General features: G+C 35.2%; 4 protein-coding genes across 4 annotated transcripts; 2 read left to right on the forward strand and 2 right to left on the reverse strand.

Moving 5' to 3' along the window:
* Positions 1-1,324: 1,324 nt before the first annotated feature.
* On the reverse strand, positions 1,325-3,968 carry LOC145005864 (cytochrome P450 Tp9025-like). The gene is made up of 2 exons (XM_078964981.1): positions 2,898-3,968; positions 1,325-2,202 (listed from the first exon to the last, which is right to left on the reverse strand). The coding sequence occupies exons 1-2, from the start codon at positions 3,855-3,857 to the stop codon at positions 1,588-1,590; spliced, it is 1,575 nt and encodes a 524-aa protein (XP_078821107.1). The 5' UTR covers positions 3,858-3,968; the 3' UTR covers positions 1,325-1,587.
* An 11,855-nt stretch (positions 3,969-15,823) lies between these two features.
* On the reverse strand, positions 15,824-19,738 carry SIG2 (RNApolymerase sigma subunit 2). Its single transcript, XM_078963756.1, has 7 exons — positions 19,445-19,738; positions 18,425-18,711; positions 17,827-18,318; positions 17,526-17,756; positions 16,918-17,058; positions 16,371-16,571; positions 15,824-16,279 (listed from the first exon to the last, which is right to left on the reverse strand). Exons 1-7 carry the CDS (start codon positions 19,599-19,601, stop codon positions 15,998-16,000), a joined length of 1,791 nt encoding a protein of 596 aa, XP_078819882.1. The 5' UTR covers positions 19,602-19,738; the 3' UTR covers positions 15,824-15,997.
* Positions 19,739-22,120: 2,382 nt separating this feature from the next.
* On the forward strand, positions 22,121-24,444 carry LOC145005279 (tRNA (guanine-N-7) methyltransferase). The gene is made up of 8 exons (XM_078964354.1): positions 22,121-22,411; positions 22,690-22,746; positions 22,841-22,916; positions 23,027-23,106; positions 23,233-23,282; positions 23,539-23,623; positions 23,734-23,832; positions 24,134-24,444. The coding sequence occupies exons 1-8, from the start codon at positions 22,190-22,192 to the stop codon at positions 24,344-24,346; spliced, it is 882 nt and encodes a 293-aa protein (XP_078820480.1). The 5' UTR covers positions 22,121-22,189; the 3' UTR covers positions 24,347-24,444.
* A 973-nt stretch (positions 24,445-25,417) lies between these two features.
* LOC145004022 (glycine-rich protein A3-like) lies at positions 25,418-27,592 on the forward strand. The gene is made up of 3 exons (XM_078962926.1): positions 25,418-25,551; positions 26,105-26,491; positions 27,109-27,592. Exons 2-3 carry the CDS (start codon positions 26,137-26,139, stop codon positions 27,402-27,404), a joined length of 651 nt encoding a protein of 216 aa, XP_078819052.1. The 5' UTR covers positions 25,418-25,551; positions 26,105-26,136; the 3' UTR covers positions 27,405-27,592.
* The last annotated feature ends 242 nt before the right edge of the window (positions 27,593-27,834 follow it).

Here is a 27,834-nt window from a genome sequence, read left to right on the forward strand (position 1 = left end):
GATTTTAAGGGATATTGATTCTTTTAATTTTGAATTATGATTTTTTTAATTAATTTATTTTTAATCTAACATAATTTTTAATTTTACTTGATTTTATTCTTTTAGAATGAAAATGCCAGAATATATTCTGATAGAGCACATATTTTGATTTAAGTAACTTCATGTAGAAAAACAACATTCTTGAACCTTCAGTTGAAATATAACATTCTTAATTTTACTCGATTTTATTCTTTTAGAATGTCATTCTGTTAGAACGATATTCTATGAAAATGCCAGAATATATTCTGATAGAGTATATATTTTGATTTAAGTAACTTCTTGTAGAAAAAAAAACATTCTTGAACATTCAGTTAAAATATAACATGATCATTATATATTCAAACATCGTAATGCAAATATAAATACATACATATTCTTACAGAATAATAGTCTGAATAACATCCTTAAATTTACAATTATAGAACAAATAGATTGATTACTAAAATTAATTAATAGATAACATTAAATTTTACCTTATTTAATTAATTGTTAAGCTATTTTGCCTAAATTAAAGAGATTAATTAAATATTTATTTAAATACTAAAACTTATTAGTAGATAACATTAAAAATTTACCTTATTTAGGTTTTGAAATGATTGTTCACATTAATTCCTACATCCACACAATAATTAGTTAGAATACCTGAACCTAGTTCTCTTTCTTTCTTTCTTTCTCTCTCTCTCTCTCTCTCTCTCTCTCTCTCTCTCTCTCTATATATATATATATATATATATATATATATATATATATATATAATTTTTTGTTTCAAAATTTTAATTTTTAATTAATGTTATTTTTAATTTCGTTTTTAATTTTTAATTTCGTTTTTAATTTTTAATTTAATGCTAATTAATTATTTACAAAATAACAATAAATAAAAAAAAATGATAAATGATGTGACAATTCATTAAATTATATAGAGTTTAATGGGGTGTAGAGTTTAATAGAGAAAATTTTATTGTAAATGGAATATATCTTTGTCAATTAATTGAACTCATTCGAGTTCGAGATGATCTTTAACACCGATTTAGTTTTGGGGATTCTTGGCGCCATGAAGTCCCATACATCTTGATCTTGCATAAATACCATTATCTTGATGGCCCAAGCAACATAATTATTTATGGACAACAATGTATGTTCTGACATTCCATGGGTTTGATCAAGGTTTTTCAAGGGAGGTTGTAATACCAAGTGTAAATTTTATGCCTTTGGGCACAAGGAATCTGTACAACATAGGGACAAAAGAAGAAGCACAGACAGGAAAAGAAGAAGAACAACAAGGGAATGATAAGTAAAATATAAACTTGCTCTCTAGGTTTTATTACTTATCATAACGAAAAACTAAATGAAAACATCAACGTGCTTACTCCTATCTATACTAAATAAAATTGATACCTAGTCTATAATTCCAATACAGAGGAACAGATAAAGACTAATGCTAAAATAAGGAAAGTTTCCTAAATGCCCTTTGCTCTTTATTCTGAATTAACTCCAACAGTACTCATATCGCTCAACAACTTTTTGTCATAATTTTTTCTCAAGTTCTTGTTAAAACGGAGAATATAGATTTGGCGTTACAATCAACGGAACTTTCTTTATTGCAACACCTCCATCATTTTCTGTCATATCAATATCTTTAGGGATTATTTCAGAAGGAAGTTTCCAGTTGAAATAATATAGCATTTGAGCAAGAGCAGACTCGATAGAAGTCAAACCAAAATTAATCCCAGGGCACATTCTCCTCCCTGACCCAAATGGAACAAACTCAAAGTTTGTACCCATGAAATCAATAGAAGACTTTTCAAATCTCTCTGGTTTGAAACTTTCTGCATCATCCCAGTATTCAGGATCAACTGCGCATGCAAAAGCATTGACAATCACTTTCATTTTCACGGGTATATCGTAACCATCAATCTGACATTGTTCTCTACATTCCCTTGGGAGTAGTAGAGGGAGAGGAGGGTGAAGCCTTAGAGTTTCTTTGATTACGCATTTAAGGTAAACCAAATCTGCTAAATCGATTTCACTAATTTTCTTCTTTCCCTTAAATGTTTCTCTCACTTCTTTTTGTGCCTTTTCCATCACATTGGGGTTTCTCATCAATTCTGTCATTGCCCATTCAATTGTCATAGCACTTGTATCAGTGCCTCCAACAAATATATTCTGTGTTGTTAGGAAATGGTTAGAAAGTCAACAAGTGCTCCATATATTACATAATATAAAACAAGATTGTGGCTTTCTTAGTTTGATTATTTCTATGTTGTTAATTTTTTTCATCATTTATAAATAAAAACTATTATAACACACATGCATCAACCATGAGTTCTACATATAGTTAAAGACATCTCACTAAATCATAGACAAATTCCCTAAATGTTTGCCCTTTTAATTAAGTGTGAAAAGATAAAATCACGAAGTCTCTAAAAACTGTTATCTTTTTCCAAGCTCCATTGGCTTCACGTTATAAGTACATCAGTTCATCATGTAAGAGTTACCCTTTTTAGCATATCTAGACATTGATAACCGTGTTGTTTACATACGCTAATTTTATGTGTTTATATTAAGCATGATGTATTTATGTAATTGAACCCCAATTTAGCTTCGATCTAATACAGAATACCATCTTATATAAATACATATATCACTATATAATAACATATCAGCAAAATTTCGACCAATATAATTACTAAAGAATTATACTTTCGGTTAACTTCGTTATTATCATCTTTTATATGTTACACTTTTTATATAATTTGTCAAATAAAAAAGTAAACTGTCAAGTGAAGATTGTAAAGTATTCAAATAGAATGTGTTGCGTGCATGAAATATGAAAATAAAATAAATACAACGAGCGTTACCTCAAAAACAGCCTTGATGTTGTTGTCTGTGATGGGGATCTGTAGGCTACCGCTCTCTTTGATAGTGAAAAGAACATCAAGAAGATCACCTTCTGATTCTCCATTTCTTTGTCTTTTAATTTTCCGTTCCTCAAAAATATCATCAAAAATCTTATCAAGACGTTTGTGAATCTTCATAAGCTTGGATTTCAATCCAGAAATTACCGAAAGAAACCCATACTCAGGAAACAGATCTGCAACATAAAACCCACTCACCAATCTCCCCAACTCCTCCACCAATTCGAGCAATACATCTTGTTGTTTGCAGTTACCACCAAACGATGACTTGCATACGATGTTGTTGATCATTTTCGTTACCTTGTCACGTAAGATTACAGGCTTTCCACAGGTTGATCGAATGAACTCAATGAGATGATCGACTTCTTGCTCCCTGAAACCACTGAACGTTCGAACCTTTTTGGCACTTAAAAGTTCGACTGTGATGATCTTCTTCATCTGTCGCCAGTAATCACCGTAAGGGCCAAAAGCGACGTCGGAGCTCCCGTACAACATAATATCAGCGAGTAGTGAGTAGGGGCGGCTGGCGAGAGCGAGATCATTGGTTTTGAAGACGTCTTTAGCAAAGCGAGGTGATGAGACGATGATGGTAGAGACCTGGCCAAGTTGCATGTGCATGATTGGACCATATTTCTTAGCCAAGTCATGTAATGCATGCTGCGGCAGTGCTCCGGCCATCTGGTGGAGGTTTCCGATGATGGGTAGTTTTGGTGGGCCTGGTGGGAGGTTTAGAGATTTGGAAGCAGTGGGTTTTTTGTTGAGGATGAAGTAGAAGGAAAGTATGAGAGAGAATGCGACGAGGAGGAATGTGATATCGACGTCCATTGTTGTAATTTGTAATTTAGAAATGAATGGGAAGCTCTGTCTATTTATGGTAGGGAATGGATATTTGCAATTTTGCATGATTACCTTGTTGACCTGTAATTTCCTGTTCTATTTTCGATTACCATTTGCCATCAGGGAATCTTATTCCTGCTAAAAAACAAACAACAACACGTAAAAAACGAACATCACGTTCCAGAACAGTCTCACTGCATGAATAAGAAACTATATATATCCTTTTAAGAAATTAAAGAAATAATAATCAAATATATACCAGCGACCTGTTGTCATTGTATGGGGACCTATAACGGCTGCGTATATGTCATAGGGGATAGCTATAGGAGATAGACTGACATATAGCGACGACATAGTTATGGCTATAGCAGCAACAAGTTGTTGTAAGTTGACTTATGGCGACGAGTGAGTTCAATCTATAGTCATAATATATCATCGCTATAAGGCATCGGATTAAATCCAAGTTATATGGATTTTCAAGTAGAAAAAAAATATACACATTCAACATAATTCTTAAAAAATTTATAAATTTTCATTACAATTCTATTGCACCGTTCATAGTCATTCAACTCGACACTCTCTCTCCTTTATATTATATTCATATTTAATCTATTAAACCTTCATTCCATTGTAGATGGTCTAAGTTACTTATAACAATGACATGTCATCGCTATAGTCCATGTCATCGCTATAGTCCGTATACATAATGTATGTAAGATATTAAACTAGTGATATCTTGATGCCCAAGAGAAACTATGTAGACGAAACAAAGGAGGAACAGAAAAAACTGTGACAACGGATTTTATTGTTGTAGATCTTTATCTAAACTAACGAATACATATCCTTATTTATACTAATGAAAGCAGTAACCTAAACAAATACGTAATACTTGTTAAGCAAGCAGACAACTTCCTAATCTGAATCAAATACTTAAAATAAAAAATGGTTTTTCCAAAATACTCATGCACTCATAAATCCGATTAACCCAACAATCACCCCCTTAATCGGATCGGTCATAGCTCTCGTTCACAAATCACCATCTTCCCGAACCATCCCGACTTTTCCTAGACACCGTCTTTCAATCCATTTGATTGTTAACAACACATGTAACATATACCATGACATCCTGTTGGACATGTTCATGGCATCCTGTTGGACATGTTCATTACCATCTAGACTTTTTTCACAAATTCACGACCTCTCCCCGGCCAGATCCAAAGTCATCCGATTTAAACTTCCATCGCCATAATGTCGACATTGTGTTGTTTCTCCAATCTCTTCCTTTGTTTTGATTACCGTTCTTCAAAGAGGCATCTCCACCGACTAAGAAAACAAAGCCACCCGCTCCACCTTTTTCTTTCAATCTGCCAAACAAACTGAATCCAAAGCTACCTGCTTTGACGGATCCTTCATGCCCGCTTTTCATGCACCTATGTCGGTATCCCTTATCACGAACAAAAACCGATCAACATCCTATTATCTCTTTTCACCACCCCGACCTCTTTAATAAAGCTTGTTTCGAGAGCACTTTTTCACCGAACAACAAGACAATGTCACAACCACATTTACCATCTTCCGTCACCCGCAAAAACGAACCGATTCAAAACCACCTGTTTTGGCGTCTTCCTGTCTGTTTATTCTGTGTATCCGGTTAGTCTCTCTCTACCTTAGAACAAGCCCAATCAAGAGAAATCGAGGTTGTTATTGAGATGCTTGAACTCGCGCTCAAAAACAATCCACCCCCTTAAACCGAACCCGGTTCTCGCTGAATCTGCCCCGCAGCAAAGGGCTTCAGTTTTCTTGAAACCGACTCTCAAACCGGCCGCCCTATGCCTTCACGAGCCCTAAGCTCTGATACCAAGTGTAAGATATTAAACTAGTAATACCTTGATGCCCAAGAAAAAACTATGTAGACGAAACAAAGGAGGAACAAGAAAAAACTGTAACAAAGGATTTTATTGTTGTAGATCTCTATCTAAACTAACGAATACATGTCCTTATTTATACAAATGAAAACATTAAGCTAAACAAATACGTAATACTTGTTAAGAAAGCAGACAACTTCCTAATCTAAATCAAATACTTAAAATAAAAAAGGGTTTTTTCCAAAATACTCATGCACTCATAAATCCGATTAACCCAACAATGTATATTTCTTTTTTGTTATTTTTCTTATGTTTTTTTGTACATAAGCATTCTATAACATAAACATTCAAAAACAATAAGTTTAATAACAAAAAAGCATTAAAATACCACACAAGTAACAATAGATAAAATATAGTCGATATACTCTATTAGTTTAATGACTCTCAATCAACAGTCACAAAAACAAACATGAAGCTTAAAATTATACAAATTCGCAGAACATTTACTCATGCAGGAAACTCATAGTTATTTAATCATACATATAAAATCACTGAACATTTAGTTATTTACTTACAAAATCATAAAAATATTATAACATCTTAAAAATTACTAAGCAAAAAAAAATATTTTTAAGTCAACCAAAATCATCAATCATTCATTTCAAACCATCAAAGTATGAAAATGTGGAAAAATAGTTATCAGAGTATAATCCCAAAATCATAAAATGTTGAACATTGGTGGATGCGATGTGATCATGTCAAACTCTTCCCTTTTGAACCGGAAGTACCTAAAAAACATTTAAACATAAACCGTAAGCACCAAACTTAGTGAGTTCCAAAAAAAATGTCACACGCCATACATACAAAGGGCCCCACCCGACATCAGGCCCAACCCAGTATAGATATGTCAGTAACATGCGATGGGCCCCGCCCAACACATTCATCAGGCTCCGCATAACATCGGTCCCCTCCCGGTATCCATACAAACATATACAATACATACAAGAGTCACACAGACAACTAGCATCCTATAAACATAAATCAATGGGCCAACATTGGTGCTTTCGACCCACAAATAATGTGATGAGACTGACGTCAAACTAAAGATATCTAAATCACACACACAATTTTGCTACAAAGACTCCTCACACTGATAACATCCAAACTATCCCTAATTACTATTTAGGGTAATAACCTGTAATTAAAGGTCCAAATCATATTCTCTCTTACTAAGGGTAAAAGACCATTTTACCCTTACCATACTAGACCCAACTAAACATGGCCCAAGGCCCAAAATGGAATAATTGGACTTCTAGGAGTACGTCATGCGTACTCTTACATTATGCCTTACATAATTTGTGTCCACAGAAAAGGCATACGAGGCTAACCCGTTAAGCTATGCGTACACAGAGGTTACGCCCTATGTAACCCTCTGTTGTCCAAAATCACTTTCTAGCTCTTAATACCTAAAGTCCAAACGTCCAATTCACATATCTAAATCTTGGGAAGGTCTTAACTGATAAAGTTAACAACTTTAAGTTTTTTTCATGGCTTAATAGATCCCAAAATCAAACACTAGGTCCATAACTTCACAAAATGACCAACAATTCATGTTTGGGAGAAATATAACCCTCAAGATCCAATTTTTATGAAATAATAACCTCATAAACACCAAGAAATGATAATCCTGATTTTGGGATTAGCTTTTACTCACAAAAACCAAAACTATTTGACCAAAATCATGTGAATCTCCAAACTAACCTAGATCTATACAAAACAATCATAAAGGTGAGAGCTTTATACTTCTAGAAGGTTGAAAAGGTGAAGGAAACTTTGGATCTACAAGCTCAAAACCCATCAATCCTTTATAGTGTGCTTATCCTTCTTCCACAATGCTCCAAGAACACTTTAAAGGTCCAAAACAAGCTCTAGAAGGTTAGGGTTTCGAAATCACAAAAAGGGGAATGGAGGCAGAAGATAAATGAGGCCTCAAGGGCTTAAGGTCCTTTAAATAGGGTCCAAACCATAAAAATTAGGGTTTAGGATCTGCGTGAGTACGCCCTGTGTACCTTTTGTGTATGCCGTACATACTCAATGGAGCCTCGCCGCCTTTTAATAAATTATACTAGGCTTACCTATATGGTACGCCCCACGTAAGGACCGAAAATGCAAACTTTTATATTTTTTGGCCATAACTGAAAAAACCTGGGAACACGAGTGTTACAATTCTCCCCCACTTGAATCAGACTTCCTCCTCGAAGTCCACCTCCACAAGTAACTCTAGATAATGCTCATTAATATCCTCCTTAGGCTCCCAAGTCAACTCGGAACATTTCCAGTGCTGCCATTACACCATCAATAAACCCACCTCCTTGTTTTATAGTGTCTTCGTCTTCCTATTGAGTATCATCACCGGCCTCTCTATGTAGTTCAGGCACTCTTCCACCTGAATTTCCTCCAATGGTACTACGGCGGAGTAATCAACCAAACACTTCCGCAGCTGAGAGACATGAAAAATTTTATGGATCTGACTGAGCTCCTCAGGTAGCTTCAATCGATATGCAACCCTGCCCACCTGGGAAATAACCCTGAAAGGATCAATACATTTAAGGCCCGACTTTCCCTACTTCCTGAACCAGATAAAACCTTTCCAAGATGACACCTCCAGGAGTACCATATCTCCGACTTGAAACTCTAAATGTAATCGGTGTTTATGTAACAACTGGTTTCTGTTCATTTCTTAATTCAGGGTTGCGGACCGAAGGTCGATCATGTAAAAGCTTTAGGCCATTAGAAATTAAATTTAGATCTTTTAGTAGGTGTTAATGTTGGTTGTGGGATCTAGCCCTTGAATTGTGTATTAGACCGAAGGGTAGAAAGATAAAAGTTATAAACCGAGTTTCTTGCATGAATTAAGGATTTTTGTTCGAGATGTTTTTAGTCAAAAAAATTATATAGGATTGTGGGGCTCTTCAGTTCCTTTCCATTCATATAAAGAGAGTCGAAAACGGAGTTTAAACGAAGAAGTTATGGTTGATTGAAGTTGAAGTGGAAATGGTGAATTCTTGGCTAATGTTCGGCGTAACTAGAAGTTATGCAAGGCATAACTAGCTTTTTATTAAATACATTGGGCATCAGTAAGAGTGCGTTAGGCGTACTCGACCAGTATGTAAACCCTAAATTCGGGTTTTTGATCCCTATTTAAACACCTTAACCTCCATAAACCCTTTCCATTCTCAGCCTCCATCTCTTCAAGCGACCCCTTGCAAATCCTAATGTCCATTTGAGAGTATTTGAGCTATTTGAGTGTTTTGTGTTCATCTTTGAAGGAAGGATTCCATTGGAAAGCAATTGGGGAGCTTCAAGCTTTGTGGAACTGGAACTTTCATCTCATTAGCATTCTCTAAAAGGTATAAAGTTATGAACTTGGAGAATGATTTGTTAGATCTACCTAGGATTTCATGGTCATGTCCTTTTGTCCCATATTCATGGTCACAGGTTGAGTATGAGCAACTCCAGACCTTATGGACAACATTTTTAGACGTTTTTGCGGTGCTTTGTGTAACACCCCGATTCTCAGGTATTGTTTCAGTATGAATTTCTTTGATTTTGAGGTCTACTCGACGAGTGGGTTGTCCTACTCACCGATTAGCAGCGGGTTGGGGACGCGTATTTAGTGGCCTACTCACCGAGTCCATGAAGGGACTCGACGAGTAGGAGCTGGCAGATGAAACCTTAAATCTCGGGGTTTTGCACCCTATTTAAGGAAGCATAAGCCTCCTTTGGCCTCTTTGCAGTCCATTGAGAGCTAAGAAAACCCTAATTTGTGTGGTGCTTTACTCCTGTGTGTCTAAATCTTTGGAGAGGAGATCTTTTAAGAAGAGGAGCTTGAAGGACAAAAAGCTAGGGGCAAGGAGATGTGGGAAATCAGAAATCTATCTCAGATAGCATCATTGGAGGTATCAAGTCATTACCTTTACTTCATTTTCCTTCTAGATCTATTTTGGTTAAGATCTAGGGTTTTTATGGTTTGGTTGAGATGATAATGGGGGATATGGGCTAGATCTGAAGTTGTAACTTCAGATCTGGACCCTTCTTGGGTTCTAGAGTTATAAAGCCCCGAATTTCGTCATGTATGAAGCCTCTATGAGTATGAAACCCCCATTGTGCGCTTGGATTTGACATTTAGAGACTTTGTAGCTATGCATGCATGTAAAGTTTGCAACTTTACGTGAAAAGAATGCCTTAGAAGCTTGGATCTGTAATTTGGAGCCACTGCATGGCTTAAAAGAGTCTGTATGGATTTAGGACTGAACGAACTCGGCGAGTCGTAAGGTTGACTCGGCGAGTCTCATGAAGATGAGTCTGGACCTGACGAGTTGGATGAACAACTCGGCGAGTCCGATAAAGATTTATGTAAACTCGACGAGTTGGATGAACAACTCGGCGAGTCGGTTGAGGTTTCCCCAATTTATGTATGTGTGTGTAACCATCGATTTTCCAGAAGGAAACCCGACGAGTGGCCCTAGGGTTTCGATCATAAACCAAAGGAACTCGACGAGTCACTCCGGTGACTTGGCGAGTAAGGAAGTACTTCAAGGAACTCGGTGAGTAGCTGATGGTACTCGGCGAGTTAGGGTCAACATGGACTATTGACCTTGACTAATGACTTTGACTTTGACTTTGATCAGGGTTCGAGTAGTTGGCTTATGAGATACCTTGACAGGTTGGGAACTTATGAGTATGATTGTGTTATGGTATTAGGTGGTGGAGTTTGGGGCGGTGATCCGAGGGTTGAAGTTTATCTACCAAGTCGACATCTGCAAGGTGAGTTATCCTCACTATATCGATAGGGTCTATGGCACCAAGGTTGGCCCTATAGTTGTTATTGTTATGGTATGTTACCTATGGTTATGATCTGTTAGACCAGAATCAGGATAGACAGTATGTTATGCTCTTATGACCGTACCGCTCCTCATCCTTTCAATCTAGTTATTCAGACACTCTGATGAACAATAATTTGAAAACATTTTGTAAACAAATACTATTTGGTTTTATTTATGATTGAAAAATTTTAAATTTGGCGTAAATTTTATGGATGCTACAAGTTGATATCAGAGCCTTGGTTTGAGTGAATTGGGGGAAACACACATGTAAACCCAATCTCAATCCAAGGGAAAGTTCGGAATAACTTCTAAAATGGTTTTCAAAAAGGATGGAGGATGCAGAGGGTACAATCAGTCGGAGCCTGTAAGTAAACCCCAAAATACGTTACAGTTATTTGATATTATGATATGATAGAGCAACATGCTAGTGCTAGGCTAGGAGTCTTCAGGAATCGCATGATAAGATTTGCCAGGTTATATGATGCCTACTAGCCTAGGGTTTCTTGTATATGGAATTGACATCCTAACTGTAGATGTTTGGTGTTTGCATCACGACTGTGTATAATAAAGATCTTATAGCTTGAGAGTGCCTGATTCGACCTTAGTGTAGGATTGGATATTTGAAGTCTATTTGTTCCAGCGTTATGTGTGGCTAGCATACACTAGTGTTGCAGGGTTGGTGAAAGTTTCATGAATGTGTGAGCTGTGAGACCAGTTGCGAGATAGTCGATATTCCCCCTAGGAGGGAGGGTTGGGCGCATAATATGTTGATGATATTCAGGTCGATGAGCACCTGAATTACGTGGAGAGGCTTGTAGCTATCTTGGAAAGGAAGAAGAAGATTTTGCGAAACAAAGAAATACCTTTGGTGAAAGTGCAGTGGGAACATCGGAGGGGATTCGAGTGTACATGGGAGCTGGAGGCGGAAATGTGGGAGCATTACCCGGCGTTGTTTACTCCACCAGACTTCAAGGGCGAAGTATAGTTCAAGTGGGGGAGAATTGTAACGCCCCGATTCTTAGGTACTATTTAAGTATGAATTTCTTTGATTTTGAGGTCTATTCGACGAGTAGGTTGTCCTACTCGCTGAGTAGCAGCGGGTTGGGGACGCGTATTCAGTGGCTAACTCGCCGAGTCCATGAAGGGACTCGACGAGTAGGAGCTGGTAGATGAAACCCTAAATCCTGGGGTTTTGCACCCTATTTAAGGAAACATAAGCCTCCTTTGGCCTCTTTGTAGTCCATTGAGAGCTCAGAAAACCCTAATTCATGTGATGCTTCACTCTTGTGTGTCTAAAGCATTGGAGAGGAGATCTTTTGAGAAGAGGAGCTTGAAGAACAAAAGGCTAGGGGCAAGGAGGTGTGGAAAATCATAAATCTACCTCAGATAGCATCCTTTGGATGTATCAAGTCGTTACCTTTACTTCATTTTCCTTCTAGACCTCTTTTGGTTGAGATCTAGGGTTTTTATGGTTTGGTTGAGATGATAATGGGGGGTATGGGCTAGATCTGAAGTTGTAACTTCAGATCTGGACCCTTCTTGGGTTCTAGAGTCATAAAGCCCCGAATTTGGTCATGTATGAAGCCTCTATGAGTATGAAACCCCCATTGTGAGCTTGGATTTCACATTTAGAGCCTTTGTAGCTATGCATGCACGTAAAGTTTGCAAATTTACGTGAAAAGCATGCCTTAGAAGCTTGGATCTGTAATTTGGAGCCACTGCATGGCTTAAAAGAGTCTGTATGGCTTAAGGACTGAACGAACTTGGCAAGTCGTAAGGTTGACTCGGCGAGTCTCATGAAGATGAGCCTAGACCCGATGAGTTGGATGAACAGCTCGGCGGTTCCGATAAAGATTGCTGTAAACTCGACGTGTTGGATGAACAACTCGGCGAGTCGGTTGAGGTTTCCCCAATTTATGTATGCGTGTGTAACCGTCGATTTGCGAGAAGGAAACCCAACGAGTGGCCCTAGGGTTTCGATCATAAACTGAAGGAACTCGACGAGTCACTCCGGTGACTGGACGAGTGGGGTAGTACTTCAAGGAACTCGACGAGTAGCCGATGGTAATCGGCGAGATAGGGTCAACATGGACTGTTGACCTTGACTAATGACTTTGACTTTGATCAGGGTTCAAGTAGTTGGCTTATGAGATACCTTGACAGGTTGGGAACTTATGAGTATGATTGTGTTATGGTATTATGTGGTGGAGTTTGGGGCGGTGATCCGAGGGTTGAAGTTTATCTACCAAGTCGACATCTGCAAGGTGAGTTATCCTCACTATATCGATAGGGTCATAGGGTCTATGGCACCAAGGTTGGCCCTTTAGTTGTTATTGTTATGGTATGTTACCTATGGTTATGATCTGTTAGACCAGAATCAGGATAGACAATATGTTATGCTCTTATGATTCGTAAGGATTGGTATGATAGTGACCTGCTAGGTCGATGCTCTAGTTATGAGAGATTGCTATGATTGATGATCAGTAAGATAGATATGTCTGTGTTTATATATGACAGTATATGCTAGTTATGAGCACATGGTTATTTGTCTGTTGTTTAGGTTGAGACGGTCCTGCTTTGTGCTGAAGGCCAACACACCCTATGAGCGGTCCGGGGAGACTGTAGGCCCATGTGGCAGTCCAATTATGTCGAAGGCTCGGGACAGATTCAGATAGAATGTAGGCCCTGCAGGGCGGTCCAGTCAGGCCGATGGCCCAGTATGCATGTTGTGATTGTCTTTTATTGATATGGTATTATCGGTGTGGTATTGGTATTTTGGGGGTAGCTCACTAAGCCCTCGGGCTTACAGTTTCAGTTTATTATTTCAGGTACTTCAGGAGATCATGGCAAGGCGAAGGTGTGACTGTACCGCTCCTCATCCTTTCTATCTAGTTATTGGGACACTCTGATGAACAATGATTTGAAAACATTTTGTAAACAAATACTATTTGGTTTTATTTATGATTGAAAAAGTTTAAATTTGGCGTAAAATTTATAGATGTTACACTTTGAGTCATAAAATGTCATCTTGATTCTTTCCTTCCACCCATGCAAGATATATGAAGCTTGGAGTTGTTTAATAAGTTAGGATTATGGTTATGGACACTTTCTAGCCATGCAAAGTCATAAAGTTAGGAAACTTTATGATTTACAATGTCATTTGGATTTAGATCTGATTATTGGAAAAAAGATCTTGTGAATAAGTTCTTAACGGAGAAGTGTGATTGGGCTTGTGTAGGGTGGGTGTACCAAATGGTACGCAACGCGTACAAGGTTTGAGTCTCATATGCTGAGCGTAGGATGGAGTACGCAAAGTGTACTCAGCCTACTTTGGACTTTAACTTTTCTTTGACTTCCATTGACTGTTGACTTTGACTTCTATCTTGATTCTCAATTCAAATCCTCATCGGTATGCATTTCACTTTCGTATTCTGTTATTGTTAGATTGTTTCAATTTCCTTAATCTATACTAGTATTCTTATATCTCGATTCTCAGTTCTCTATTAGAAGTCTTCTACATGTATTATCATTTATTGAAATAGATATGACTAAAATCACATCACATAACAATTTATTTATGGATGTTAGGACTCAATACTGGTCTTTGCATTGCTTTTCTATTATTTTATGGTGTCCATAGTGATGGAATGTTGAAACTATATGAGAATTTGATGCATAACAAAATTAGAAGGTACAAATTGGAAAATAGTTTAAGAATCAATTAAAGATTTCAAGTTGCTTAGCTAGAATAACAAAGAATCCTTTAGCATACTGATTAATGTTATAGAACGAACAATGTAGGGTGATTAATTCACTATCAAGAATTAATGGTATTTATGACCAGATAGCTCAATCACATAGCTATATTCAGTTTGTTATGTATTTTTGTTATATTAGGTGTTATAAGAATCATATAGAATTTTTTTATCAAATTCTTGTTGATTTAGTTATTTTTATCAAATTCTTGTTGATTTAGGTTATTACAACAGAAAGATTTTTTTATACCGTACTAAAATTATCCATGAAGAAAACATAAGTGAACTTGTATGTGAATACAATTAATGAGTATATTAAAGGTGAAAGGGCCCCAGAATTTTGGTTCGCTTAGAGTCCCCAAACTGGTTGAATCGTATCTTGTTTTTTGTTTATTATTATTATTATTATTATTATTATTATTATTATTATTATTATTATTATTATTATTATTATTATTGCGTAGTGTCTTTTGACAAATGGCAGACAGATTTATGTGTATGGTTGTCTATCTCTTAATTTCTTCTGGCTGCTTCTTATATGATCGCAACATTCCTATATCATGTTTAATGTGTGTGACGTTAATGTCCACCTTGATTGTTAATTTGTAGTGGGGCTTTTCTAGAAGACTCAACAGTCTCCAACATTATATGGGTGTATTTACTCTAAGTCCAGTATCTTTCATTTAGTTTCTAGAATATAATGTCACAGCATCCACATTTGGAAAATTTCTAGAAAAACACCAAAATTGAAAGAGTAAACTCTTTTGGACAAAAACTGAATTTTTGTGATTAAACACAGGAATCAAAATGTGTTTTACTTTATACTCAAATATCAGTTTGATTATGTAGATAAATAATCACGTAGACCTAACATGTAAAAAAAATCAAAACATAACCTGTAAAAACATGCTAAAAATCATTTTGCCAAATGTTTGTAAGTTCACAAAATGCATATATTAGAATAACCCAAAAGAATTTTGACAGCGAACATTTGAAAGTTTATAGCTTTTAACCAAAAAAAAAAAAAAAACTCAGATCTAAACAAATCTTAGTTCATTGAAATAAATCATTTTTAAGAACATTTATAATCTTTTTTCATTAATTATTTAAGGTATTAGTCTCCCTCACACTCCAATTATCTATCTTGCTCGATATAAATCTCTAAAAACAATCGATATTACGCATTATCTATTTAAACAAAAATCTTCTTTCATACCTTTTTCGAATCAATGACATAAGTCTTCGGGTTTACGAACCAAACATTTTCGAATCACTTTCACACAAAAACCGAACAAAACCAAACACATGCCCTACTAGTTATATTATGCTAAAGAGCTATTTGATAACATCTTAATTGAACCCTGAGGTCACCTTTGAATCAGTCAGCATTCAACATTTTGTATTGTTTAAGACAACCAATGAGCAATTAAAGAACCATACCTTCTTTGAACAATTAAAAGATTTGAATAAAATATAATTGGTTCAGTTTTATCAGACAGTCTGACTAAACATAAAAAAATGGCAAATAGATTACAACATTTTGCTTGTATGCATATGAATAAAGAACCAAACATCTTGAGAATATATATTACATTTCCATAGCCATAAACAAGATCAATAATAAACAAAAAAAAAAAAAAAAAACAAGTAAATCACGGAGGATTAACCTATACAAAGACTCTCGATTCATTTTATTTTTCCTATTGAGGCAAGTATTGCCTCAAAGTCTCGGTTTCATCTGTGTTTCTTAACTTACGAAACGCGTAAAGTTCAATTTGTCGAACCCTCTCGCGACTCACTCCCATTACATCTCCGATTTCTTGCAGTGTTCTTGTTCTACCATCTTCTAAACCAAACCTCCATCTAATTACTTGTTGCTCTTTTACATTTAATGTGTTCAAGACTTTGTCTAAGTCTTCCGACATTGTTTGCTTGATTAGTATCTCCTCGGGTGTCTCTTGGTCCGGATCATCAATAAGGTCCTAAATGCAAGAAATAGCAACTTACTTTATCAGTAATTTACAATTTTACAATTTTAGTCCCTGACTAAAAAAAGAAAGAAAGAGGACAAACCGTGAGTTTTGTATTGTTTTCAAAGCCGACACGGACATCGAGAGATCGAGCGGGCTTAGGTGCAACTTCTGCGGATTGAATTCTTTTAACGGAAAAACCGGTTTCAACTGCAATCTCTGCTCGAGTAGCTGCTCTTCCAAGTTTCTTATTTAATCGATATTTAGCCTCATTCACTCTTGCTTGCACCTCCACCATATAATACTGTTTCATAGAGATTTTCTCCATTAGTCCTAACTTTTTGAGTAATTTACACTTTTAGTCCCTGAGTATAGCTTTTTTGCATTTGTGGTCCGCACTTGAGGTTATTGTAACTTTTTTGGTCCCTAAGTAAGTTACTATAATAGCTGGTTTAAGCAATTTTAGTTATTTTACTTGAAACAGGGACCAAAAAAGTTACTAACACCTCAAATTGCGAAAGAAAACTTTCCGGGACCATAACTGAAAAATCAGCTATACCCAGGGACCAAAAATGTAAATTTACTATATTTGCCTGCGGTTATTTTCTCAAATATTTTTTGAGACATTTTTAAATCGTTATTTTGCTTACGGGAACATGAATGATCCTGCTTTGTTCAGCACGAGATCTTTGGACAGCTTGTCTTATCCACCAATGAGCATATGTTGAAAACTTGAACCCCTTTGAAGCATCGAATTTTTCTGCACTTTTCACGAGACCTCGGATTCCTTCCTGAAAAATAATTTTAAAAAGAAAAAAAAAAACATCAAAATATGTAGTCAAGATAAAAAAAACAAATCCCTGTCCCACCTTGTTTCACCTTTTTCAATAAAAAGTTGCAGTTTTTATCCAGGCATTCCACCTTTTTACATAGTTCCACCTTTTGTAGTGGGACAAAAACTTACACTTCCTGTCATGTCCTACCTTTTTGGGTGGGACAAAAACTTAAAGTTTTAGTTTTGTCCTTGCATAAGGACAAAACTGTAAGTTTCTATCATGTCGCATGATAGAAACTGTAAGTTTTTGTTCCACCTTTTTGGATGGAACAAAAACTTAACATTTTTTTAGTAAATACTTACGGTTTCTTTCTGTATTGTCCTACCTTTTTGGGTGGGACAACAAATATGTCCTTCACATCAGTCTCAATCCTAGTCTAATGCAGTATGAGAAAAAACACGGTTGAAAAAGCCGATGCATACCTGAACAATATCTTGAAGATGGACCTTTGTTCCATAATAACTTCTTGCAACTGAAATAACAAGTCGTATATTACTTCTAATCATTTTGTCCCTACATTCTTCACCATGATGTAATCGTCTCCCTAACTGTATCTGATCAATCCCTGCTGCAGCTGCCCATTCTGCAAAAGTAGGTGGCACCCCAAATTGTGCTTCAAGTTGTTTATGGACTTCTTGCAATTTTAAGAGATCCTACATCATAAAAAAACAAATGTTCTAATTCTTCCAATGGTTTTAATTTTTTTTTTCTTTTAAATAATACCTGTATCCCTTTTGAAAGTTCTACTTCCTCATCAGCAGTCAAAAGCTTAGCATTAGTCATTCCACCCAAAAAAGCCAAAACGTCTTTTTTCTCACCGCGTCTCCGGCTAACACCCGGTTTAACCGCCGCTGAGCTGGGTCGACCGCGGTTGTGGGACCCGGATTTGACCGAAACGACCCCGGCTTCAGCCTTTTCAGTTGCTCTTAATCTCCTTGCTTTCCTTTCCACTTGCCTCTTTGATCTCACAGCTATGCTTGCAGATAGCTGTTCTTCTAGAAGCTCCAGTTCTTCGGGCGTGGGCCCCACTTCTTCTGAGAGTTGGGGCCCACACTCTGGTATTGAATGATTATCAGTGGTGTGATGAGGTGTCATCATTGCAGCTGCGGTTTTGGCGAGTTTTAATGCAGCCTTGGCTAAAGCAACTGCTTCTGCTGCTGCTTCTGTGTATTCGCTTGTTTTAAACTTTGAAGGCAAAGTTGTTCCAGTATTTCCCTATTTTTATTTTTTTAAATATCAAATGAAAATTGATAAATAATAATGTAAAATTTTGTGCATTACTATTTCTTCAAAAAAAAAAAAACAAATAGAAGATTCTGACCTGATTGACTTTTGCAGTATAAGCCCATGGTCTACTCCCGCCAATTGAATTTGTATGAGGTTCTAAAGATGGTAGCTGGAAATTTTCAAGATCAAGCACTCCAGTTGATGATGATGATGATGATGATGATGACCAATGTCTATCAGCAGCAGTTGAATTTGAATGAACTTCTAAAGATGATAATTTTAGCTTCTCTAAGTTAAGAACTGTAGATTCTGTTGATACAGGTGGTGCTGTAGTTGATAAAACACAACGTGTTGGGAAAAAAACAGGTTCTCTACATTTTGCTGCATTATGAAACCGAGTTATAACAGTAAGAACAGAATCAATCATATGAGTACAAATAAAGCAGCTAAATGCAAGAAATATCAACTCAATTTATTATAACAGTGAAAATTGTTTTGCATTTGGAATTATTTTGAATGGCATTTATATAATTAGGTAGTTTTTCAAAGTGTAATGTCCTAATAGGAAGAAATATTTTGGGTGTGCTAAAAGTTTGAACCCTAGACCTACTTTATGGAATTTCACACCTTGGGTAATCATATTTGAAACTAATTAAAAGAGGCCCTAAATTCCAATATATCTAGAAATCAGAGCACTTTTTGCAGCATACGTCATCTTTGTCTAACTAAAACTGGCTAGAAAATGTTCCATAAGCTTCAAATTCAACAAGAAAACTGAAAACATTTTGAATTCCATAATCGGAATTAGATATTTTTGCAAAAAGGAGGTGACAAAACTGACTATAACTTAACCTTGGGGATCCTATGTCAAAAGTAATCAGAAGATAACCGACTGAACTCAATTCAGAAACAAAACACTAAAACTGAGGATTAGATATAACCAAACAGAAACTCAAAATGAAATTGCACTTGTAAATTGCTCTCCCATGAATAGAAACATGAAAATGCTACAATGTTGAATCGAAAAGCTTAAAAACACAAATTTCAAGTAATGAAATAACAAAAACACATCGGAAACTAAAATATAGGTAACGAAGAACATGTGTAAGCTTACGGAGGTTGGAACTATGATGATTGTGAGTTTTGAATTGGATGGTAAAAGAATCCGGTATGCACTTGAATTGGGGAAGCAAACAGGACATATTTTCAGCTACAGACGATATAGATGCAAACATGTAATGATCATATACATGAAAATCCGATTTAAGCATTCATCTGAGGAATAAATTCTGGGTTGAAGAGTGGAAATAGGAGGTGATAAAGAGTGAATGAAGAAGACGAAAGTGAGAGATGAGATTGTGGAGAATGAGGATAAGGGGTCATCAGACTGCGGACGAGAGAGAGACAGCATCCATTAAACAAAAATCGGTTAAAACTTAAAACTTACGTTTGGGCTCTTGAGCTTTGTAAGGCCCACGGCCCACCTTTAATTTCCCTTGATATTTCGAGTTTTGACTAAAAATTATACATGTTCGGTTGGTTTTGACTTTTGACAACAAAATATTTTTTTATTAAATATCTAGATCTATAGCATTATTTAAAACTAACAAATCATAAGCTAATAATAGAAACATATGAAAGTCAACTGGATTACAAAGATATTGAAAAAAGAAAATTAGGGTTTTGAAAACTTTTTTGAACTAAATGATTAAAAAGCATAATAAAAGGAATCAATAAGATGGAATAAATGAATTTAAAATTGTAAGTCCTAAAAACAATAATAAAAATTTTCATTTGGAACATCATTAATTGTTCAAAATCAAACACCAAGTTATAATATTCAAAACATCCGAGTATAATTATTCAGAATGTGGAAATCACAAAGGGAGGATATTGTGTCGTCATGTTAGACCATTCACTTTCGAACTAGAAGTACCTTAAATCATAAACATAAATTGCAAGCATAAAGCTTAGTGAGTTCCCTAAATTACTACATATTATACATAAGAAAGTGAAAAGGTATAGGTCAAATCATAGTCTTACAATTATTTTCTGTCATGAGCAAAATCATGTTCTTTCCTTACAATGTTGAGGACCAAATCTCGGTTTTACATACAAGTATCAGGGGTCAAATCCTGATCTTTCATACAATTATCAATGGCTAGATTCTAGTATTTCACACAGTTATCAAGGGTCAGATCCTGGTCTTTCATGCAGTACCACATAGACAACTAACATTCTATATAATAAAGTAATGAGCCGACATTGGTGTCTTCAACCTATGGATCTAGTCAGGAGACTCACCTCACAGACCGATGAGAAAACTGAATAGCACGCCACTCTAAGATAATGCAATGACAACAATCTCAACATATAGATCAAAAATACCAAAAATGCCCCTAGGTCAAAATCCAGGTCAAGGTCATTTGAGTCAACAGAGTCGGCTCAGAGTACGATGGGCGTACACAACAGGTACGCGGGGCATACCAAGCGTTTGACCAAAAAAATAAGGGAATGACCACGTACGCCTATCGTACCCTTTAGTACGCCCAATGTACACGGCTGCCAACCAACTCAACCCATTAGGTGCTTAATCCTTAAAACACTTTCGCCCAAAATCTGGATCCATAACCTAAAAGGTGATCTTAACCATAAAATTTCCAACTTTATGTTTTGCATGGCTATTAAGACCTTAATAACAAAAACCTAGCTTTTTTACCTTTAAGACAACCTAGACCATGCATGGGAAGAAACCAATGTCCAAGATCCCATTTTTATGACTTAGCACACCCCTAAACATTTGAAAGGGCAACTCAAACGCCTTGAAGCATTCCCTGCTTACAAAGGTCAAGATTTGGGACAAAGGGACCAACTTTAAGCTAAAACAAGATCTAACAAAAAATTTCATAAAGATTGGAGCTTTATGCCTCCAAAAGATGCACAAAGGAATGTAGATGTTGGATCCAAGGCCTTGAGTGAAACACCATAACCTCAAGGTTCTTACTTTTTTCTCCAAAATGGCACCAAAAGACTCTCCAAGCTTCACAAGGCGCTCACACACTTTTGGGTTTAGAAATGAGGAAGGAGGCTGGAGTTAAGAAGGCGTGTGAGGCCATAAAGATTTTTAGATATGATCCAAACCCTAAAAATTAAGGTTTGCACCCTGGCTATGTACGCCCAGCGTACCCAGCGTATGCCTAGCATACTCATGCATGGCCCAAATTAAGAAAATGCTATTGGGGACCAAATTTGTAAACAAATCACAATCTAAAGATCAAAAATGAATACCTAAACAATTAAGATATTACAAAAACCATGTTTCAAACGATTAAATAGATTATGATTAGTAATATATACATTTTGCTCATAAAGGAAAATCTCTCAAAAAAAAATTATATATTGTGGTAAGCTATGACATAATAATATAAAAAATAATTATTTAGAAAAATAAAAGATAACCTATGTGAAATTAAAAAAAGATATATTTATAACTAAAAAAACAATCGTCTAACAAGTTTTAAATAGAATTATTTTCAGATATAAGATATCATCACAAAGCAATATTACAATAAGATTGTTTTTTTTTTTTTTTTTTTTTTTTTTTTTTTTTTTTTTTAACAACGAATAATACAATAAAATTTAAATAAGATAATAACTCCTGTTCAAAAAGAATACAATCAGATAGGAAAAGACAATACATTGAAATTCTAACAACAAGATTTATAAACATGTTAAAAGAACTTTTTGGTTGAAAAAAAAAAAAAAAAAAAATTCCAAACCCTTGATAATGTTTAACTACATGCCCATAGAAAAGTAGAAAACCCTCTAAACCCCTGCCCTGGTTATCTTCCCTTTAACAATGGCTCACACCAGACTTAAAATTCCAATTCTCTCAACTATCACTACAACTGCTATTAAATTCTCCAAACCATCATTGCTTCATGGTTATCGTCGCCATATCTGCCACTGTTCATCCCCCGTATCTATTTCTCAAAATCAACAACGACAACCGCAAATCAGGAGCCCTCAACTCGTCGCATTGGAGTATGCTGATCTTAGCATTCCGCATATTGTGTGTGAGGTATTAGAAAAATCATTTATATACAACAGATGAACAATATTTTCTGTAATTATATTCCTGACCTAGCTAGTTTCCTCACGATGTTATCTTATATGGCTTTCAATGTTCGACGCTTGCTTTTCAATTTCGTAAATGGAATCACTTTTGAAATTCCATTAGAAATCGGTAACTTAGGTTTACTCTGTCGCGAAGATTTCTGTGTTGATTTAAATTGGATGCAAAATCCTGATGAAGTTTGCATCTTGTTTTTCATTTTTTTTTTTTTTGTTGATTATCAGGAGTTAGGTGCTACTAGGGTGAGGCAACATGTTAATCCTCTGAGCTCTAGTTTATCAGTATACACTTTCTCTCACTCAATTTTGATTAAAATTTATATTTCTAAGCTCTTTCTCATAATACATGCTTTGAGCTTTCTTTATATTTTGATAGATTCCTGTTGAAGTGCCAAATTGGAATGATGTATTTGAAGACCCAAAGTTGCCTCTAGTTGTTGATGTAGGAAGTGGTAATGAATATATCTCTTATTCTTTATGCATATGTTGATGAATGTCATAAAATCAATTGTTTGCTTTATTTAAATAAATTCTGATTACTCCAACAATTTAAATAATTCAGGTAGTGGCAGATTTCTCATGTGGCTTGCTAAGAGAAATCATGGTTCCAAGAACTATATGGGGCTTGAGATACGAAAAAAGGTATATATATTAACTCATTTTGATTTTTCTTCATATGCATAATTTTTTAAGGGGTATTTCTGGAAATTGAGTATTGCATTAGTATTTAGTATTTGTAACAACAAGTTTTTTTTTTTCACTTTGTAGTTGGTTACACGGGCTGAAAAATGGGCGAAAGAGCTGTCTCTTAGTAATATGTAAGTTTTTATTAATTTTCCAAGTTTCCTGAAAATAAATGAAACAATAAACATTACAAAATTAAATTTAAGGTTAAATTCAAGATATGGTAAATGGTAATGTAATGCCATTGGTTTGTTTATTATAGCATCTTATTCTCGTTTCTTCATATTATACAACGTTTTATTTTGAAAAAACTACTCAATTATACAAAGCACATATATTTATATGTATTATATTTATATTATCATATTATTATTGTAATTATTTATGCAGACATTTTGTGTTTGCAAATGCCACAATATCCTTCAAGGAGCTCATTTCCACATATCCTGGGCCTCTGATGTTTGTTTCAATATTGGTGAGTACATGTGCATCCTTATTTCTAAACTCCATGTAATTCAATTAAATTATATTTATTTCTTTCAAATCTATTATTCAATTTTTGAGCTTTGAAAATTTAATTCGCAGTGTCCAGATCCTCATTTCAAGAAACGACACCACAAAAGAAGGATTGTGCAGAAGCCTCTTGTGGAAGCAATTACCGATAGTTTAATGCCTGGTGGACAGGTAATGACTTCTCTTTGGTTTGTCAATTCCCACCGGAATCGGAATCCGTGATTCCATTCCGTTGTGTGTTGGATTTTCGACTCCCATTGGAATCCATGATTCCATTCCGTTGTGTGTTGGATTGTGGATTCCTGGTGGAATTGGAATTCATGATTCCATTCCGTCATGTGTTGATGGAATTCAATTCCATTCTTGACACAGTTTTTTGTCCCATCCACAAAGGTGGGACAGGGACATGGACTCTCTCTCTCTCTCTCTCTCTCTTGTGTTGAAAAGACGTAAATGCCCTTCTGTAAAACAGGTGTTTATACAGTCGGATGTGCTTGAAGTTGCAGTTGACATGCGGAATTATTTTGATGCTGAGTCAGCAAAGGTCGTGTTTGAATCGGATTTGGCATGTGACAATGAAGGATGGTTGTTAAGTAATCCAATGGGGATTCGAACTGAAAGAGAGATTCATGCAGAATTTGAAGGTGCAAAGATTTATAGAAGAATTTATCGAAAACTATCATAGTTTTTTTTACAATTATTTGCAGAATGAGAGATAAAATTAGATAAAAAGTTGTACCATTGACGTATGTTTTTATTATTAAGTTAAAGGTTTCTAAGGTAGCATTGTAGTTTCATTTATTTGTGTTATTATGGCATTGTATTTTCATTTCATCTTGTTTAACCTTTTTTTAGGGACAAAAAAAAATATACTTTTGTTCCATTAATCGGATCGAGACTAATGTAAATGAGACAAGTGTAGCAATTTTTCCACCCAAAAAAGTTACAAAAAACTGTGGTGATGATTGATGGATTAATTAATAAAATTATATCACTTTATGATAAATAAATTGAGTTTCAAAACATAACCAAATTATTTGAAGAAATTATTTATTCAAGAACCATGGACAATGATTTGGACAATTTAATTAAAAAAAATCAATTGTTAAAACTGAAAAATGGATATTAAACATTAATAGATGGTTATAAAAGTCATGACCCCTTAGCTACCACAATCATATGATGAATTTCATTAGTGACATAGATTGTGTGTTACTTTTCTTAAATAATTTGATTCAGTTTTTAAACCGACCAACTAACAAATATGTGAAAATGTCTGTTTAAAATAGAATATCTTAGGCTAAATGCTTATATATGTAATTACGTTTTTTTAATGATGATAACAAATTTGATATTATGCAAAAGAAAATGTTGCATTTATGCATTTCTTTTAAGTAATATAGTATAAAAGGAACATATAGCTGGAATATTAGTTTATAAAGGAAAGCTATACGACCTCACATTTTTTTTTCAATAAAACTAAAAAACGAATCGAATATTTATATAAATATCCTAATAAAGGTCACAAACTTTTTGTAATACGATCTTTCACATATGTTATAGTTCGATCTTTTTTAACAACATAATTCAAATCAACAAATAATTGAATTTAACGATAACACATTCCACAAATAAAAGTTTGAATTCATGTTTTAATAAATATTGGTGCAAAATGTGTTTGTATATGTGGTTAAAATGCTGTTTACTTTTTTAAATCGTATAAAAAATACAAAAGTATAAATTACATAAACGAACATTTATTTAAAACGCGTTTTCATACACTTGCTTTTTGTATATATACACGTACATGCATCCTCTCAACTTGTCAAGAAGTCTGCGTTTGATCATTTCAAGACAACACCTACACCCGCCAGAAGATTATCACGATTGGTGAGCATCTCATCTCTATCTAAATTCGTCTAATTGAACTTCAATTCACCATTTCGATCTTCCGAAATTGGAACTCAAATTCCAATAGCTTTGATTTTTGTTTAATAATCTCTCTGTTTTCTGTTGAAATGGATACGATTAAATATCTAAATTCATCTATCTAGATCGTTACATGTATAGATTCAGGAAACACCTGGTTTAGAAGTTCTGTGATTTTACTTTTAGCAATGCTATATGCGTTTTCATGAATCACGCATGCCGCTGTTAATTGACAAATTATTATAACGGATCATAAGGTTTACTTGTCAATTTCTCAGATTTGTATCTCGGTTTGTAAACCCTAATTGAATCCTTATTTCCCGAATCCGAATCTAACTGTTGATCATGTTCAATTGGTTGAAAATTTTCTCATTTCCTTTCAATGGTTAACGTTTTCCGGCTTTGATTGATGAGTTGGCTTTCTTCTTAGTAATTGCTGGAGTTGAATTCATCCAGAGAACTCTGTAAACACCAAATCTATGAAATAATCCATTGTCTTTGATTTACATTGCAGTTTTCGTGAATACAATACCAAATTGAAAGAAAATGGGTGGTGGAGATGGGCAACAAAACGAACATGACAAAGGGTTATTAAGCAATCTTGCTGGATATGCTACCGGAGCTGGGCACTATCCTCCTCAACAGGGTGGGCACTATCCTCCTCAACAGGGTGGCGGATACCCTCCACAAGGAGCATACCCGCCGGCTGGTGGTGGCTATCCTCCGGCAGCATATCCTCCTGCTGGTGGTGGTTATCCTCCACAGGGATATCCTCCTGCTGGTGGTGCTTATCCTCCACAGGGATATCCTCCTGCTGGTGGTGCTTATCCACCACAACAGGGTTATCCCCCAGCTGGCTACCCTGGTCAATCGGGTTCACACAGTTCACACAGTTCAGGAGGTTAGCTGTTATTGTTAATTTGTTAATTGTTATTGCCAACATTAATATCACAAATAGTTCACTGGAATTGAGTTTCACGCTTTTGTTTCTTGATTTTGATATTGTTGCTAATCAATGTTTTATGTATAAAAAACAACCATTTTTTTTTTCTTAAAAGTGTCATAAAAGTGATCAGTGATTTGTTCGGTTTATCTAATTTAAACAAAAGATACCATAAACATAGAGGTGGAGGAAATAATATTATACTTCCATTTTTTTTTTTGTGTGTTTTATAGCATTATACTTCCAATTCTTTTCATGATAATATTGTACTTTCCTATGTTTTTTATTAATATATTATACTTTAAAAAAATTTGTTTATATTTTCAACTTTTTTTTTTCTTTATTATAGAATGAGATTGCTATAATTGGGTGTTTTTTAAAGTAAAAATACATTGCTATTTCTTGCACTGTTAAATCTTTTTATAATTTTACTTATTTCGATGATTAAAGTATATAATTTGTAAACTTATAATAAAAAAAAAAATACAAATGATGAAAGACACATATGTCTATCTTTTGGTTATAATTTTTTTTTACACTACAAAATGATATCATGTGAAATTTTGTTGCTTTAGGACATGGACCGGGAATGGGAACGGTATTAGCTGGGGGTGCAGCTGCTGCAGCTGCAGCATATGGAGTTCACCATTTGACGTCCCAAAGTCATGGTGGTGGCCATGGCGGCCACAGTATGCCCCAAGGAGCCCATAACTTGATGGGCTCTATGGGACATATGGGTGGTGGTCAGTATAAGCAGGGTGGGAAACATGGCAAACACAGTGGTGGTAAGTTCAAGCAAGGGAAACATGGCAAAGGCGGGAAACACGGGAAGTTTGGTAAGCATGGAAAGGGCGGGAAGAAATGGAAGTAATTTTCGTCTCCACTTCCTAAATTTGGATTCTTCATTTGGCTTGGATGATCCGAATATAAAGGTTTCATTATGTTACGGAACTATTTGTATGTGTAAAAGTTGATTATGTATGAATGTTTATTTTAACTTATTACAGAAATAACAACTTAATAAATAAAAAAATCTATAGAAATTGACTTTCTAAGGAAGTTCTAACTCTTTTTTTACAAAATTTCATCATTATTTTTCCTTCAACTTATTTGCCCTAATGTTCAAATTTTTTTTTTTAAAAGCCATTTATGCATTTATACTAAATTTAAACTATTTTTTTAGAATTTTTTGCGTAGTGTGAGTATGGAAGCTATATAGGAGAACATATATATTCTTACATCATGATGTTTCATGTTTGTTCCACAATAAAGAGGCATATTCCTCTCAACATAAAGTTGAA

Source organism: Lactuca saligna, chromosome 7, assembly GCF_052625555.1.
Source record: "Lactuca saligna cultivar CGN05327 chromosome 7, ASM5262555v1, whole genome shotgun sequence".
NCBI classification, from domain to species: Eukaryota; Viridiplantae; Streptophyta; class Magnoliopsida; order Asterales; family Asteraceae; genus Lactuca; species Lactuca saligna.